Raw genomic sequence first — 17,889 nt, 5'->3', positions numbered from 1 at the left:
AATCTATACTGAACCTCTTCCTTACAACTTTCTCTCTTATGGTCTGACACACTGTCATACTCATACCTTGAAATTATGTAGTTTTCTTTTCTCTTTCCCTTCCCTCAGCATTCTGCTTGATTGCTTGCCATCCCTCTTGTCAGTTTTATGTTTTATTTAAGACTCAATTTAATATTACTCTTTCCAGGAAGTCTCCATTTTTCTGGTTCTTGGACTGCTACACTACTCACCAACTGTAGTGTCATTCTGCATATCCTGCTTATAATTTTTTATTCTAATGTCCATCTCTTTCACTATCTTTTATCACTGATCTCTTGAAGAGTTCTTGTATATATGGTGGGAGCCAGATAAATAGTTGTGTTCAGCAGTGATAGGATGGTGACCAAACAAGCTTCTGGAATACCTGTCCATCTGGACATCAGTCAAATATGTTTCTGGAGACAAAGAGGTAGCCGCTGGGTGTCTGTCAGTCATGTGAACAGTTGAGAAGGGTTTAGAGTGCAAAGTACACCCAAGAAGTTCTAACTGATTTTCTAGCCAAAAGAAAACTATTTTCACAAAAGGAGAGAAGAGAAAAGCAAATAGCAAATGTTGCAGAGATTAGATGAACTAGATTAGCACAGTGATGAACTTGTGGCTAGCAGCCTTTATCAGGAAGGGAAAAGAGAGAGAGATGGTCAGTGACAGAGGAATGAGCTCTGCAGAAGGGGATCTGCGGTAGGGTGAGGAAATACGCAACATTATAATGTTTAATCTCTGGAATCTAAGAAGATTCTATATCAAGATTTGAATTTACTTTTCTATATTATCCAGAAATGTACAGCTTAAAAAATATCCTGAGGTACTCACATGATCACACACTTCTGCAGTAAGTCACATGATCATGATTTTGTTACTTTTGCTTAAAATGTAATTTATCGTCATATTTGAAAACATCTTGAACCTGTAGGCTCAAAAATATATATTCAAAAGGTTATAATATTACAGCTCATAATGGAAAGTTCCATGAAATGGAAATTTTATATGTGAATATAGCAATTATATTTAATAGAGAAGAAAGCACATTAATGAAAAATAGTTCACTTACTATTATGGTTTGAACAGTTATAAAGGCAGTCTTTGGATTGTACAGGTTTTGGACTGGTATTAAGCATTCCTTAAATGTTAATTTTGTGTATACTTCCTTGTGATTACATGTGAAAGAACTCTTCACTAAGCTACTCAAACATATTTAAAGCCGATCTGAGTTTTCCTCTTGTTTTCTCCCTTTCTAATTTAAAATTAGAAATAGTTTGAAAACTAGGTGGTAGACAGAATTTATTGAGCTGAGAATCCATTTGTAATATATGCCTCATCTAGCCATTTTGAATGCACTTGTCACATTGGTGGCATTATGTCACTTAAAAATAAAAATTTTCCTGATAAAATACAATTTTAGTATTTCCCTTCTAAAAAAAATGAGTATACTAAAGACTAAAAGTTGCTAGAACAGTATTGACTTTGGTGTCATTTACTGATTTGGGAATAATTACCAAAAACTAGGACTATCCATGTAACACAGTATTTTGCGATAGCTATGCTAGTGACGTTTTTGTACAGATAATTCTTTATTTTGGAGGCTGATGTATGTGTGTATATTATAGAATAATAGCATCTCTGTCCTGTACCTATTAGTGCTAGTAGTATTTCCCCATTCCATTTGTGATGATGGGATTGGAAAGGATTTGAGGGGGAAAAAAACAGAGATGATACAAGGCAATACCTTTGGTAGAGTCAAGCAAGGTCAAAGTCACCTTCTGGTTGCTAGATGGAGGCACATGTTTCAGTAAGTATATCTACTGAAAATGAGAGAGCTTTTAGATTAATGTGGGTTCAAATGATCTAACCTCTTGCTGTTTTAAAGTATGATCCATAGACCTGTTGTATAACTGGAAAGTTGGTAGGAATGCAGATCCTTACATGTCAACCCACCTCCAATGGAATAAAAATCTCTATTTTTGACAAGATTCCTGGGGATTCTTAGGCATATTGAAATTGAAGAAACACAGGTGTAAACTTGATTTCATCTTCCCAGTATGATGTAAGCTCCATGAGGGCAGACACTGTCCAGTTTGTTGCTATGGTCTTGATGTACAATCTAGTGTTTGGCTCAGAGCCCTCAATAAATATTTGAATGAATGAAGTTCTAATCTATCAAGGGGTAGGGTATTGTATTCTTTGTGACTTTGTTTTTCATTAAGATGTCTTTATTTATGGCAGCCTTCTAATTCTCAATGTTAAAAAATATAAAGAGATCATATTACTGCACAGACCTTTTTAACATACCATTCTTTGTCATTCACAAAACAACAAAATGGATATTTTATTATTAGATAAAATGTCTTCCAAACATGATTTATATGAGCTAATAATGGCAGTTATTTCTCATTTATTACAAAATTGCCCATTAGTTATATAGAGTATAACATTCTGTAATAAAACTCAATAGAAAGGTAAGTTTGAGCAGATGTGCTTTGGCTGATAGCCTTTTTTTTTTTGTTTTTTGACACTATCTAGTTTTGGATGTATAATCTGTATTGTAAAATGAGAACCGTGAATTCTTTGTGATAGTGCTCAGATTTGTTGGGATTAGGTTCTGTATTTTCCATTCACTGTCCATATAGCCTTGCATCAGAACAATAATTGGCTGTCAAAGGGAATTTTTAACAGTGCAAAAGAGAGATGCATAAAAGAGGAGTTTTGTTGAAGGAGTAGGACCACAATAATGACTTGTGCTGCCACCACCAACTGCTTGGCATATGTTGAATGCAGTGGTTCAGAAGCACTTGAATCTCTTCCAGGATCAAATCTGAGAACCCAAATGGCAGGACCTTTCTTAGATACTTTCTTCTATGTCCAGTGTCTGGAAACATGATAGGAGTTAGCAGCAATTTAGTCTTTTTTAGTACTCAGATGAATTCCTCCAGATGAGGTATTTCTTCTGAGTTAACTTGAGGACCTGTAGTATCACTTTTCTCTGAGCAAAGGTCTTATGACTCCCATGATGAGGTCATGGTCACCTGAAGTAAATGGGCACCCAGTGTACTGTAGTGGTTAAGTATGTGGACTCAGGGGTCCAACAGACCTCAGTCTGAATACTACCCCTTACTAGCTGTATGATTGCAGACAGATTAATTAAACTTACATCAGCTTCCTTATCCATAACATGAGGCTAATGATAATATATGCACAGGTAAGCTCTGTGATTTCAGTAAGATAAATGAAGTATTTAGTACAGATTCTGACAAATGGCAAAGCCTCAGTATATGTAAGGTATAAATGCAAAGAGGTAATGGAGATAGGGTGATGTGTTAAAGTGTCATTTAAAAGTAGAAGGAAAATTGGGAATAGAATAATAATAGCAAACATTTAATATAGTGCTGTGTGCAAGGATGGCCATTAGTGCTTTATATACATTCAAGCAAAAAAAGATGAGTGACATGACAGTATGCACTATAAACTTTCTAGAGTAGTGATTATTGGGGGAAGTCCATGGAGTCAGGAACAGAGGCAGTGTCCATAGCATTATATAGCATTGCAAATGGGTCTTCAAGACTGAATATTATACTCCAGTCTTTGTGCAGTGTGGCTTTTTAGCTGAATAATTTAAGAAGCATCAGGCCTTTTCCTGGTGTGATAAGGCACTGGGATCAAACACCAAGGCAGCATGGCAGAGCCTTGGTTCTAGGGCTGTTCTGCTCACCCAGCATTTAGGATTGGGGGACTATCAAGACTCTTTGGTGTGTCCAGCAGGCCGCGGTTTGAGTCTTTTGTGGCAGCTTATGAAATAGAGGGCCACTGTTAGGATTTACCAGCTCAGTGTTTATGTTTGGGAGTCGATAGCTTATATAACATGACAAAATAGTAACCTTTTTGCTTTTACCTTTGAAGCTTTACAGCCTATAAGGAAGAAGTCCTGGAAAAGTGAATCCTTAATTCTCATCATACATTAACTAATCTTCCTATCAATTCCGAAGTGTTTCTTTATTGATGAGTAAACTGAGCAACAGGGCTTAACTAATGTACCTAAATTCACACAGCAAGTTTGTTACAGAGCTAGATTCAGACACAGGGAGCTTGGCTCTAGAGGCCATGCTCTTAACTATAAAAAAGAGCTTTAAATCTGATTCTAAAAAATAAAAATATAAAATAATATAGCTAATCCTCAATGTTAAGTGGACAAAACCTCCACAAAAGTCTAAAAATAACCATGAAGTACATATTGACAACTCAAAATTTGAAAGTAGTGAATATTTCTTAAGGGAGTATCTTAGGTGAAGATTGCCAAAAATGAAGATGGAGAGGTGCTCTCTGATTGAAGGTCCAAACAACACCAATAGGCCAGACACAACTCTGTTGATAAAGACAGGGACTAAGGAGCTGACAGCCGAGTCTCAGCCTGCAGTTGGCAGCAATCATAGCTACAGAAGATTCCCTTCAAAAATCTGGATTTTCAGTATAGGCTTTTTTCTCCAGCTTTATTGAGGCATAATTAACAGATAAAAATTGTATAACTTGAGGTGTGCAATGATGTTTTGATAAATATACACACTTTGAAATAATTACTGCATCAAGCTAATTAACATATCCATCACTTCAAGTTACCATTTTCTTCTTTATGGTGAGAAGACTTAAGATCTACTCTCTTAGTAAATTTTAAGTATACAGTACAGCATTGTTAATTATAGTCACTAGGCTATACATTAGATCACCAGAACTTGTGTAACTAAACTTTGTACACTTGAACCATTTCTTCTCTGAGACCCCAGCACCTGGCTACAACAAAATTTTTAATTGTTAGTGCTGTCTTCAGTGTGGAAAGATAATGCATCTTCCCTTATTTCCTTGTTTGTACCCACATTAGTGCCATTGTTCGAATGCAAAGGAGAGAAATTGATGAATTCAGATTCAGAGATGATCCAGCTGATATTTTGTGTAAAAAAGGGGTTGGCTTTTCAGAAACACATTTTTGAACCTCTGACTCATGGGACTTGAACTAAGCCTTTCAGCTTTAGTTAAGCCTTAACTCTTCTTGAAATGGAAAACATTTTTTGACAAGTCACCTCCCTTCCTAATATCCGTGCTCTAAAGAGTATTTTTTATATGCACATGTTTACATTTAGAAAATAGTCTTTTCTAAATTCTTTTTTGTCATGATATAAGAAAAGTATTTCATTTTTTTATACACTTCTTTAGTTTTACTGAACACATTGTTTAAATGTTCTTTGAACCAAAATATTTACAGAACAAGGAGTTCTTCTAGCAAGCAGATTATTCCATGTGTTGTGTTTGAGTGTGTAAACATTAGAAATGACAGCATCAGATGATGCCATTGAGCTTTTTCATAAACAACCTAATAGCATTGTCTAATGCAGTCTTTGTTTATTAAAGGTGTCAAAGACTCCTGTGCTATATTTAGGTAAAATCCAAGTTTCTTTACTCAAGCATGAAAAATGTTGTTTGTTTTTTTGGTTGAGAGGAAAGCAGTGTGACCAAATAAAAGAACAACACTTAACTGGAAACAATTATTAAAGAGTCTCAATTTCAAGAGGAAAAAGACTGTAGTTTGGTTTTGTGGATTTTTTTAAAGGGAGTAAAAATGCTAATATTCAATACCTTTTGTAAAATCATTGTGTATGCATTTCTGTCTTGTATGTGGGTATTGATGAATATCTATGTTTTGATTGTAGCTTTTATTTATCAAAAAATAGTAAAGCAGATATATTTTAATAACAATTACAATGGCAAGTACACTGTGGCTGGGTCCTGGGCTTTCCTTGTTTCTATATCCTATATTCTAAGAGCTTATATTTATTAATTTTTAACAACTAAGCTTAAGAAATATACAATAGCTTTAGTAAGGAAATAAGATACATACTGATGTCAATATGAGTTGAAGCCATCGCAGGCGGAAATGAGCCCAGAGTTTGTGACAATAGAGGAAAATGGGCTTAGAGTTTAAGAATATTTGTGTTGAGTGGAATTGGATGATTAGGATGAATTGAATATAAGTTGATTATGAAGGACTTCAATAACAAATGCACAATTTCAGATTTAATAGAAATTATACACACTCAGATGTAATATATATGTATGTATATTTAAGTGCATGCTCTTGATTGAAAAAATGAAATGAAACTCTGTAAATACTAAAATACTCTTATGTTTAGTGAGTATCTTTTTTTGTAAGAATGTATGATTCCCAAGTGCCATAGACTCTTCTTTCCGTTTTCTCCCCCAATTCTTATATTGAAATCCTAACCCCAGTGTGATAGTATTAGGAGGTGAGACCTTTGGGTAGTGACTAGATCGTCAGGATGGAGCTGTCATGAATTAGATTAGTTCACTTGTAAAAGAGACCTCAGAGAATCGCCTCGCCTCTTCCAACATGTGAGGACACAGAAAAAAGACTGTTGTCTTTGAACTAGGCAGTGCATTCTTACCAGATACTGAATATACTGGTGCTTTGATGATGGACTTCCAGCCTCTGGAACTGTGAAGAAAGAATGTTTAAGCCACTCAGTCTATGGTACTTTGTTATAGTAGCCCAAATGGACTAAGACAACAAGTGAAACAGTTGCTTGAAATATTTAAAATAATGGTACAACAAGGTAAATACAACAGATTGAAGATGATTTACAAAATATCCCTACCTCTATGCTTAAAAACATGCACACACAAATAGTAAATCAAGCAAACAAAATTACTAACAACTAACAAAGGTGAGAGACCCACCTCATGCATAGATTTCAAAGGAAGAGTCAGGATAATGAATCAAGTCTTCTAAACCCCACCCATGGGTCTCTTACATGTTGAAGATATGTAACAAAAAGTGATTCATTAAATCCAGATAATTATTATATTTTAACTTAGAGAGAAGTCTATTGAGGGGCTGTGATGAGAGGAAGTCCAGGAAAGAAAAGTTCTCTTGATTCTCTGTGGTATCTCAGCAGAGGCAGGGCAAACTATTAGTGCCTGTTATTTAACTCTCCAACTTATAAAAAAAAGAAATAATAATAAATAAGTAGCAAACTATACAATTCATGCTAAAAAATAATCACAGCATACACAAATCATATTTTAAAAACCTGGAAAAAATCACTCCCCCTAAGGTATTATACCTTTTTACTCTGCAGATGAACTCAGTAAAAAACTGAACTCAAAATTAAAAACTCAAGATACAGCATTGCAAAGATTAATGGAGTGGCTGAATAAGGAAACAAAATGGAGGCTAAAACAACACTATCATTGAACTAATTAGTACATTAGAAATAGAATGCATCAAAAGCTATTATCTTGATTTGCGATTAACTTGGGATAATCGCAGTATATTCCAAGTAAATATTAAATAGCAGAAAGAAAATAGATGCGGATGATGATCAAGGCATCCAACACGTGGATAATGCTTATATGTTGAGTAAATAAAAGAAATTCTTCTGGAAGCTGAAAGAAAATATTCTTGAGATGACAAAGTGATTCTAGAAGACCTGAAGGGTATATTTTCAAAAAAATTGGGGAATATCATGTAAGTGTAGATTAGTGATACCAAAAACAAAGCAAAAAAAAAAAAAAAAAAAGGGCAGTTCCTGTGTGGTAACCTCCAACGAGTACTACGCAAGGGTATAAAGGGCATATAAAAGTGTAGGCAAAGGGTCTGTTTGTGTGTATACAGAGGATCAAAGCCTAATTGGGCTACCCCGAAAATGAACTAAGATACGATATGAAAAAGAACTTCCAACATCTGCACTCTCTGGAAGACTCATGCCCGAAGATGATCTCAAAAAACCCCAACAAAGATCCACGCACTGCTACAGCTGTAGATGCACTCATCCCACCAGTTCCTGGATTTGCCATGGGAATGAGGAAGGAGATATCTAAGCTGGCCTGTGCATACAGTAAAACAACAAATTTGACTGGATCTATACTGTTGGAACTCAACCAAGAATTTGGAGAAGTGCAAATTGTAGCGCTCCAAAGTCTTACAACTACAGACTATTTACTGTTAAAAGAACATATGGCATGTGAACAGTCCCCAGGAATGGGTTGTTTTAATTTGTCTGATTTCTCTCAGACTGTTCAAGTTCAGTTGGACAATATCCACCATATCATAGATAAGTTTTCACAAATGCCTAAGGTGCCTTAATGGTTTTCTTGGTTTCACTGGAGATGGCTGGTAATTACAGATATGCTTTGGTTATGTAACTATACTCCTATTATGTTAATGTGTGTGCGCAATTTAAGTAGTAGCTTAAAACCTATATATGCTGAAGTTACTCTACAAGAAGATTTGTCAAAGAAATAATCAATCTTCCCATGTTTTCTTCCGCCTGCTACTTCTATAGCTTTTCTTCTTCCTTCCTAATTACAACCCTTAAATAGAATTCGTGCCTCATATCAAATTTACCGAGTATCATAACTCCTCCAAGTGGTAAAGATACCTCAAGACAAATGCTGGGCATAGAAGCCACAGGGCATAAATATGCAAAGAAGTGAAAAGCTAACCTTTTCAAACAATAAGGCTTCCCTCTCACTTACCAACTTCACATTTCCCTGTATGGCCCCGGAAGATGACTGGTTAGCCAGAGACGGGTAAGATTCCTCAAGGGAGGAACAACCTAAGACAGGCACAGTCGCAGGGGGGCCATCAGGTGAGAAATTGGGGATCAACAGAGGTGAGGCTTAGAACCTCACCCTCCCTGTTCTGAGAGAAATCTTCTGCATACGTGGATGTTTGATTGCCCTTGTCTAGCTTGGATTAACACATAGTCTACAGGCACACACCTGATCATCTACATTTGCTCTCTTACAACACTAAACTATGTTTTCTACCTTTATCTTGTAGCTACCTACCACTTCAGCATTTTATTAAAAATAATAATAATAAAGAGAGAAATGTGGTATCCACATATAAATCAAGTATAAAAACCAAATCAGTATTCATATTTGAACTGACTGTTTATAGTTCATAATGCATGAGCAAAACCGAAAGTTTCTGTGATGACTGCCCTTGTACTGTTCACTATGTAACGTATTCATTATGTAAGAATTTGTTCTACATGTAAGAACTTGTTTGTTATGCCTCAGAAGATTGGAGACTGACGAAAATTAGGCTTGGGGTGGATTAATGATTGTGCATTGAGCACTGACTCCCCTATACAGAATTTTATTGTCGTTAACAACCATTTGATCAATAAATATGAGAGATGCCCTCACAAAAAAAAAAAAAAAAAAAAAAAGGACAGACTTCCAATGGTAAAATAAATAAGTAACTGGGATGTAATGTATAGCATAAGGAATATAGTCAAGATATTGTAACAGCTTGGTAGGGTGATAGCTGGAACCTAGAATTATGTATATAAATGTTCTACCACTGTGTTGTACACTTGAAACTAATGTAATGTAATACTGTGCGTCAACTACCCTTCAATAAAAAATAATTATTTAAAAAAAAAAAAATTGGGGAATAATGATTAACAATTACACATGTTCTGATTCTGACTATGATTTTGAACTTCCTCTTAAAGATTTCTTCAGGAACACATCTAGATGCAAAATTAAAAATTTACGGAAAGTAGGGTATTCTGTAGGATCTCCATGCTATTTACTATCCAAATATAGTGAAGCAGTGTCTGTAAACTTGGAGAGAATGGAAGTGGAGTCCAGGAATATTACTGCTAGCCAAAGTATCATTTAGTTATAGAGAAACATAGAAAAAAAAAGAAAATATAACATTTATGAGTACTTCTTTTGGTAACACTATTTGATATTGAAACTATCCAATAAAATTAAAAATGGGGTATAAGAAGCATCAGGATAGTTTACAATGTTTGAAGATAGTGAAACAGTGACTACAAATATGAGGAAAAGAAAACTTTTACCAAAATTTAATTCCCAGTTAATCCTTCCTTGAGTATGAAAGAAAAATCTCAAGGAACATAAAAATGTTGAAACTTTTGTTAAACAAACAATGAATAAAAGAAAAACTACTTGTAGGTGAATTACATCAAATAAACAAGTGAATTAAAATAAAAAATTTAGAAATGGAGGGATTTTGTTTAAAAGCTTAATTTCCTTAAGTGTACATATATTATGTCTAAATTGTGTGAATTATGACTATAGAGTGGGATATGAATCTAATAAACCTTGTCAGGGTAAAAGAATTAACATGATTGACCAGAAGTACGTTGTGGGTAGAACTTAGTTTTTTCTTTCTCTCTCATAAAATTAATGACTAAATTGAAATGTGTTGCCATTTAAAATCCAGTGTCTTATTCCTGTGCATGATATCTTGACATTTAGAAGCTAAGTCTCTGAAAGTAAAGACTTACCTGAAATTAAGCAGTGTCCTCAGTTTTACTATATTTGGTTTTCTTTTGCTAATGTTAGGTTACTTAATTTAAAGTGACATGCATATCACGACCCCATTTTAATAAAGTGTTTTAATATTTTTGTTTCTTCATCCTTTTTTCCTACCAGCTTACTGTAATATATCAATAGAGAATTCTTTGAAAAATACTTATCCAATGATCAGTGTAATTATTTCTAGGTATTTTAGGATGATCTTTTTCCACAGTATTGATTTTAAGAACATACACTATTTTTCTTGAAACGCGATCTTTTTTCTTAAAAAAAAAAACAACTGGTAAGTTTAAAAAAATCTATTTATTAGGCATTTGTTAATGGTAAAAACATGAAAATTTCTGTCCTCAAGCAGTCCTTGCCCCGTCCTTAGGAGTTTTACCAATTTTAATACTTAAAAAGCTAAATTATTTGTGGAACATAAAAACAAGATAAGACAAAATGAATAAAAGAGCAGTAGACTCATAGACTCTGAGAAGGGACTGGTGGTTACCCTGGGGTAGGGATTAGGTGAGTAGGTGGATGGGTGGGGAGAGTGAGGGCAATAAAGGGGCCTAAAAATTCTCAATCATAATGTAAGTTGACCACAGGGATAGTAGGACAGCATGGAAAATATAGCCAGTGACTGTAACATCTTCCTATGTTGACATAGTAACTGCACTAGTGGGGGTGAAGATTTAATAATATGGTAACTGTTAAACCACTGTGTTGTATACTTGAAACCAATATAAGATTGTATATCAAGTATACTTCAATTAAAAAAAAACCTCACACAACGAAAACAAAAAAGCTAGATGAGAATATTTCTCATGTTTTCATCGTTGACCTTATTTATGTACATGTAAAAGAAAATCTTTAAAGTAAGTCAATTTTTTGAATTCAGAATTCAGTCATGTAAGTTAAGATCTGATGATGTGGCTACCTTGTATCTGCTAGGTGAGAAGCTTGGCATGGTGTAAGGATTATACCATACTTGTATGTAAACATGGGTGCCAATATCATTTATATTGGCAAAAGACATGAAACTCCAGGGTCAGAGAAAAGACAATTTGTTACAATAGGACCAGTAAGTAGAATAAACTCTAGCACGGATTTTTTTCAGTAACAGTTCTCACAGGGAGATGCAATTAGGGTTGGCTGTTGTCAAACAATGGGGTATATTAAAGGAGAAGAATCTTGACACTGGAAAACACTGGCCTTATACAGGGACTGTTGTTGGTAAGACAGCCCATCGTCCTCTTAGAAGAGAGAGACATTGTCTTTATTACTCTGGAAAGCCAAGCAAATCTGCTCCAGGGAGAGAGATGTCTCTGTCTTTCCTTTCTGGAACATAAGCACATTTGATCCAGGAAGACCTGTTATGCACACTATCTTGAAAAGCCAATTTGGAATAAAGTAACTATCAATCCCATTAAAAATGTTTGGATATGTGAGAAACCCCTGAAAAATTAGCACCTTGAAATACCTAGAAGATGTGACTCCATGAACAAACAATGTTGCACAGTGAAAGCTGATTTCTTGTCTGTTTTACTATCCATATGTGGCTAGTGACTGTCAAAAGTTTTTTATTAATGTTCTCTCTGAACTTTATACTCAATAAGAACTTTAAACTGAAATAAAGTTATTGAAATTTATGAGCCAATTAATTCCTATAGCACAGTGAAGATCTTAAAATTGTAACTCCCCTTTCTCAAGTATTTTGTCAAAGTTACATAGAATTAAACTGAATTCTACTGAATAGGTAATGCTCTTAGAGGCACAGATTTTGATGTTTTAATAAGGAACAAGCATTGAAGTTTAGAATTATAAATTTTAAAGCACTCTATAATGCCAATCTTAACCAATTAAATGTGACTTCCTATGTAATTATTACAGCAGAGATATCATTATAACAGATACAGTTTTTAGTAATGAAGTTTTTGCTCATGTTGATACTATAGAAAATATAGAAGTTAATTAAAATGTTGAACTATATGGAATACAAATCTTAGGCAAGTATTCATAATATATGTTCTGATTCCTGCTAAATCTAATCTCGGACTGCCTCTGGGATTATGGTCTAATCTCTTTGTCTCTTCTTTTATTATTGCCCGAATCCAAGTCTTATTTCTCTCTCACTTATTTTGTAATTTATTGTTGCTTTCCTTGCTTCCAGTCATTCCAGGTTTAGTTAAATCCATTTTTTGTAGCTGTAATATTTAATATGTTTCCAGAATCCTCCAAAAATCTCTGTCTAACCACATTTTTATTTCATTCCAGTGCTCTCTGCAATATATTCTTTGTGTAAGAAAAGCTGGACTACTTGTCTATTTCTGAACATATCCTGTCCCTTTTCTACAGTTTTTCTTATCTGAAACAATTTCCTATATCCTTGTTTGCTAAAATAATACTTACTATTCACAGACTAGTTCAAGTCTTTTTTTCTTGGTAATCTTAAAAGCTTTCGTGTGACTTTGTTTTTATCTATGGTTCTTGGCTTTATGTGCCTATAGCAATTTTGTGCTCATTTGTAACAAAGTTGTTGATGTTCACGTTTGGTTGTTCCATCTGGTTTATAAACTCTTTTTTGCTGAACTTTTTTCTCCCAGCACTTCAAAGTCACCTCTGGAGCTCTACATCATGATGGCACTGATCTTCAGCAAATCATCCTAGAGCAATGCTACAATTTTGTTTGTGTGAATGTAAGTAGTACGTACAAATGATTGAAAGCACTAGAGGAGCTTCATAAATGTGGAAGAGAACATATTTTTCTTGATATTGAAATTTATGATTTTGATGGATGAATTGTGTTATTCAATACATATTTAGAAATTATTGTCTTTTCAAATAGGGAAATAACATTTTCTAATGTATTTCCCATAATTAGAAGAGTGTTATATTTCCTTAGACAGTATTTACAATTTCCTGTTTTGTAGCCAGTATAAAACAGATAAGACTACACAGGTTTGAATTAATGAACAGTTCAAATTTTAAGTTGGTCTAACCTATGGGTGTCCCTTAAAGTTGTTTGAGATTTAAAAATTAAACTGGATAGATATTTTGAATATGTATATAAAAGTTCTTTATTACTCTCCTTGAATTAACTTTAAATTATTTGAGGACTTTCAGCTTTGTTGTTTTTTTTTTTGGTCTTTCAGGTTGTGACTTCTGATTTTAAAGAAACTCAGAAATTACTGAATGTACTTGAAGACTGTAATCTCTCCATTTTATATCCTATTGTTGTTATTTCAGTAAGTGAATTAATATGGATTTTTTCTCTTAGAATGTATGCTGCTTTCCTTGGAATTCAAGTTTTCTATTTAACAGAATTATATCCACCTGAAACAATCCATTCAAACCCCAAAGAAGAAACTTTTCCTAGTGGATTCTTGAGCTTACTCTCTTGCTATGATTTCTGTGCTGCCTGCCCTTATTAATGCTGCAATCATTAGGTTGAACTGACAACATTTAGGAAACAGTTTAATTCAACTTAGTGACCAATTTCCTTTCTCTTCCTTCATTAAAATCACAAAGTATATTGCTGAGTTGACTAGTTCTTTGGACGATGTGAAGAAGCTCTATTTAGCATATTATGAGACTGCCATTAGAAAAGAAATCCCAAATTTAAAAAAAAATGAGAGGAAAAAAATTAGAAGAAAATTTACTGAGGTTGTTTCTTCATCTTTGATTCATGGACAGCACAAGTAGAATGAGCCCCAGATGAAAGAGAATTCTTAGAAGAATGCCCCATGAAAATTTTGGAGATCTCTTTTCTGTGAAAGACTGAAAATGTGATTAGTACAAAATTTACTTGAGTGGCTCATTAAACTCTATAGCAGAAGGGAACATCTGAGAGCAATACCAGGGAGGAACAAATTAGAGGCCAGGTCCGCCTGCTGAGGAGCAGTTCTGTAATGGCAGCATTTTCTGTGGGAAGGGCTTCCAAACGTGAAGTTCTGGAACAGTTGCTTAGCAGTTGCCCGAGTTCCTGAAGGTCAGGCCAGTTCCACAGTGTGGGAATTTAATTCTTGTTAAGTAAGATCATTATTGCAGAATTAAGATAACTTACATTGCAAATAAGTAACTCTAGATTTAGCAATGCAAATAGAAACAAACTGGCGATTGGGAGAGGTTTGACTATTTCACTGGCTTGTTGTATTTGGTTATATGCCCCAAAGATAAGTTCCATGGGTCCTGCTGATTATGGAAACTGAGTTCCACATGTGATCTTAACCAAAATATAGATATTTTCATTGAGGCTTTTTAAGGCATATTATGAAGTATACCCAAATCTGGGAACTCTAAGGCTCTGTAGAATAGAGGTGAGTTCAAAATTTGGTTTCTCCCTCTATTCCCCTCTCCACATTACTTAGAATTCTCATTTGTTCTTATATCTAAGTGTTAATTTTAAAGAAGCATTCTGTGCTGTGAAGAGAGCAAGGGCTTTTACTAGTGACAAAGAGTTATAGCAATCACCCAGGTGGGAACTTTTGTCACCTTTGAATTTTCCTTCTACGTTTTTCCTCTACCTCTCTCCATCAAATATATATACACACACACAGTTTTTAAACTGTTAGTTCTTCTATTTCATTGCTACTGTTGTATCTCAACCTCAGTCCTTTGCATTGTGTCCATAAATGTTTGAATTTAACCTCCTGTTGACTTCTGTTGAGTTCCACTTCACATATCCCAGTAAATGCCAGAAATTTTTTTGGCTACTTGGTGTCTGTATCAAACTAAAGGGAAATATGGACCATCTTCTACTTAGTGAAGAAATGTCTCTTAGAACTAGTTTGAGAATAGTAGTAGTATAAATTTGTATACTGGAAGTCTATATACTATAAGCACTGTAAAATATTTACCTTAAATTGGAGATTTGTCACTCCCTACTTAATATTATATTCACCCATTACTTTTTCATAGTCTAGGTAGACTCGGTATAGAGATGTTAAGGTTGTTATTAAACTTAATGGAAAAATGTCACTAGACTATATATCTAGAATCTGTATCCTTAGAATGGAGCAAATCACTGGAAAGGTGAAGTTAAGAATGGTGCCTTCTTGGATTGAGAATCAAGTAAATTACTTCTAGATTTTTGGATTGTCCTATAAGTGATTGTGTAAAGCTTCATCCTTTTTCCTTCTGATTCTACTTTACCCGAAATGGCCAAAAAGCCATTTCAGTTTTCCTGTGATTTAAAATTGACAAAACCATTCAAATATTCCCCAGATGAATAGTTGTGTGGAAAATATTATGAAAATTGGAAAATAAAATAAAAGACTTAAATATGAGTCTAGGTATCTGGGGACTCATTTACACATTAGTAAGCAGAAAAAAATACATGCAGACAGATGTATATATAGTGTGTAGATGTGTAATACTCATGGAGATATATATACATATGTATGTAATTGGAAAAGGTGTTATATGTACAGGCAGCTTGGAGGCTATGTTGTGTCTACTTTGCTTCTATTGAAATTACTTTGCTGGGATATTAAACCAAGACAAAAAGACCCCTTCCAGGGAGGATTGTTTTGCTTTTGTTTTTGTTTTTTTAAATAAGACTTTTGTTAAGCAGTTTTAAATTCTGAAAAGAATGGTCAAAGATGAGTGTTCATTTGCTTTCCTAAGCAGTTAGGTTTTCTTCATCAGAAAATAATAAAATGACATCAAAGTCATAGAAAAATATGGCCATTTTTGTTTTGTAGACAAGTCATTCAGCAGTTATTGAACACAGGTATTGTCAATATTTAAAAGCCTGTTTTGTCTTGGCCAGGATGTTTTAAGCTGGTTATCCTTCCAATGCAAGGGTTCTTCAACTTCTTTCAGTTCTTTGAAAGAAAGGAGGGTTTACAAGGAATCAGCCAGATGCAAAGTAAAATTTTGGTTGATGAGGTGTTTGTGATGGTTTTTCAGTGGAGGGACTATTTACTTAAGTTTTTCATTTGCAGTGTTATCCTGTTTCACTCTTTTTTTTTTTGTTTTTTTTTTTTTTTTTTTGTTTGTTTGTTTGTTTTTTTTAATAATTATTTTTTACTGAAGGGTAGTTGACACACAGTATTACATTACATGAGTTTCAAGTGTACAACACAGTGGTAGAACATTTATATACATAATTCTAGGTTCCAGCTATCACCCAACCAGGCTGTTACAATATCTTGACTATATTCCTTATGCTATACATTACATCCCGGTTACTAATTTATTTTACCATTGGAAGTCTGTCCTTTTTTTTTTTTTTTTTTTTTTGTGAGGGCATCTCTCATATTTATTGATCAAATGGTTGTTAACGACAATAAAATTCTGTATAGGGGAGTCAATGCTCAATGCACAATCATTATTCCACCCCAAGCCTAACTTTTGTCAGTCTCCAATCTTCTGAGGCATAACAAACAAGTTTTTACATGTAGAACAAATTCTTACATAATGAATAAGTTACATAGTGAACAGTACAAGGGCAGTCATCACAGAAACTTTTGGTTTTGCTCATGCATTATGAACTATAAACAGTCAGTTCAAATATGAATACTGATTTGGTTTTTATACTTGATTTATATGTGGATACCACATTTCTCTCTTTATTATTATTATTTTTAATAAAATGCTGAAGTGGTAGGTAGATACAAGATAAAGGTAGAAAACATAGTTTAGTGTTGTATGAGAGCACATGTAGATGATCAGGTGTGTGCCTGTAGACTATGTGTTAATCCAAGCTAGACCAGGGCAATAAAACATCCACGTATGCAGAAGATTTCTCTCAGAACGGGGGGGTGAGGTTCTAAGCCTCACCTCTGTTGATCCCCAATTTCTCACCTGATGGCCCCCCTGCGACTGTGCCTGTCTTAGGTTGTTCCTCCCTTGAGGAATCTTACCCGTCTCTGGCTAACCAGTCATCTTCCGGGGCCATACAGGGAAATGTGAAGTTGGTAAGTGAGAGAGAAGCCTTATTGTTTGAAAAAGTTAGCTTTTTACTTCTTTGCATATTTATGCCCTGTGGCTTCTATGCCCAGCATTTGTCTTGAGGTATCTTTACCACTTGGAAGAATTATGATACTCGGTAAATTTGATATGAGGCACAAATTCTATTTAAGGGTTGTAATTAGGAAGGAAGAAGAAAAGCTATAGAAGTAGCAGGCGGAAGAAAACATGGGAAGATTGATTATTTCTTTGATATATCTTCTTGTAGAGTAACTTCAGCATGTATAGGTTTTAAGCTACTACTTAAATTGCACACACACATTAACATAATAGGAGTATAGTTACATAACCAAAGCATATCTGTAATTACCAGCCCTCTGCAGTGAAACCAAGAAAACCAGTTAGGCACCTTAGGCATTTGTGAAAACTTATCTATGATATGGTGGATATTGTCCAAATGAACTTGAACAGTCTGAGAGAAATCAGACAAATTAAAACAACCCATTCCTGGGGACTGTTCACATGCCATATGTTCTTTTAACAATAAATAGTTTGTAGTTGTAAGACTTTGGAGCGCTACAATTTGCACTTCTC

The 17,889-nt window shown here is 34.4% G+C and overlaps 1 protein-coding gene across 5 annotated transcripts in view; it reads left to right on the top strand.

The window, feature by feature from the left end:
* Nucleotides 1–17,889, top strand: part of CRPPA (CDP-L-ribitol pyrophosphorylase A) — a 321,192-nt gene that overhangs the window by 146,997 nt on the left and 156,306 nt on the right. For all 5 annotated transcript variants that reach the window (XM_036894528.2, XM_057504562.1, XM_057504560.1 and 2 more), the window contains 2 exons: nt 12,987–13,079; nt 13,536–13,628. In XM_036894528.2, coding sequence (XP_036750423.1) covers nt 12,987–13,079; nt 13,536–13,628 — 186 coding nt within the window. The remainder of the gene's footprint in view (nt 1–12,986; nt 13,080–13,535; nt 13,629–17,889) is intronic.

Source organism: Manis pentadactyla, chromosome 7 (genome assembly GCF_030020395.1).
Source record: "Manis pentadactyla isolate mManPen7 chromosome 7, mManPen7.hap1, whole genome shotgun sequence".
NCBI lineage: Eukaryota > Metazoa > Chordata > Mammalia > Pholidota > Manidae > Manis > Manis pentadactyla.
Note: the sequence above shows the minus strand (reverse complement) of the source record. Positions and strands in the feature narration are given on the sequence as shown.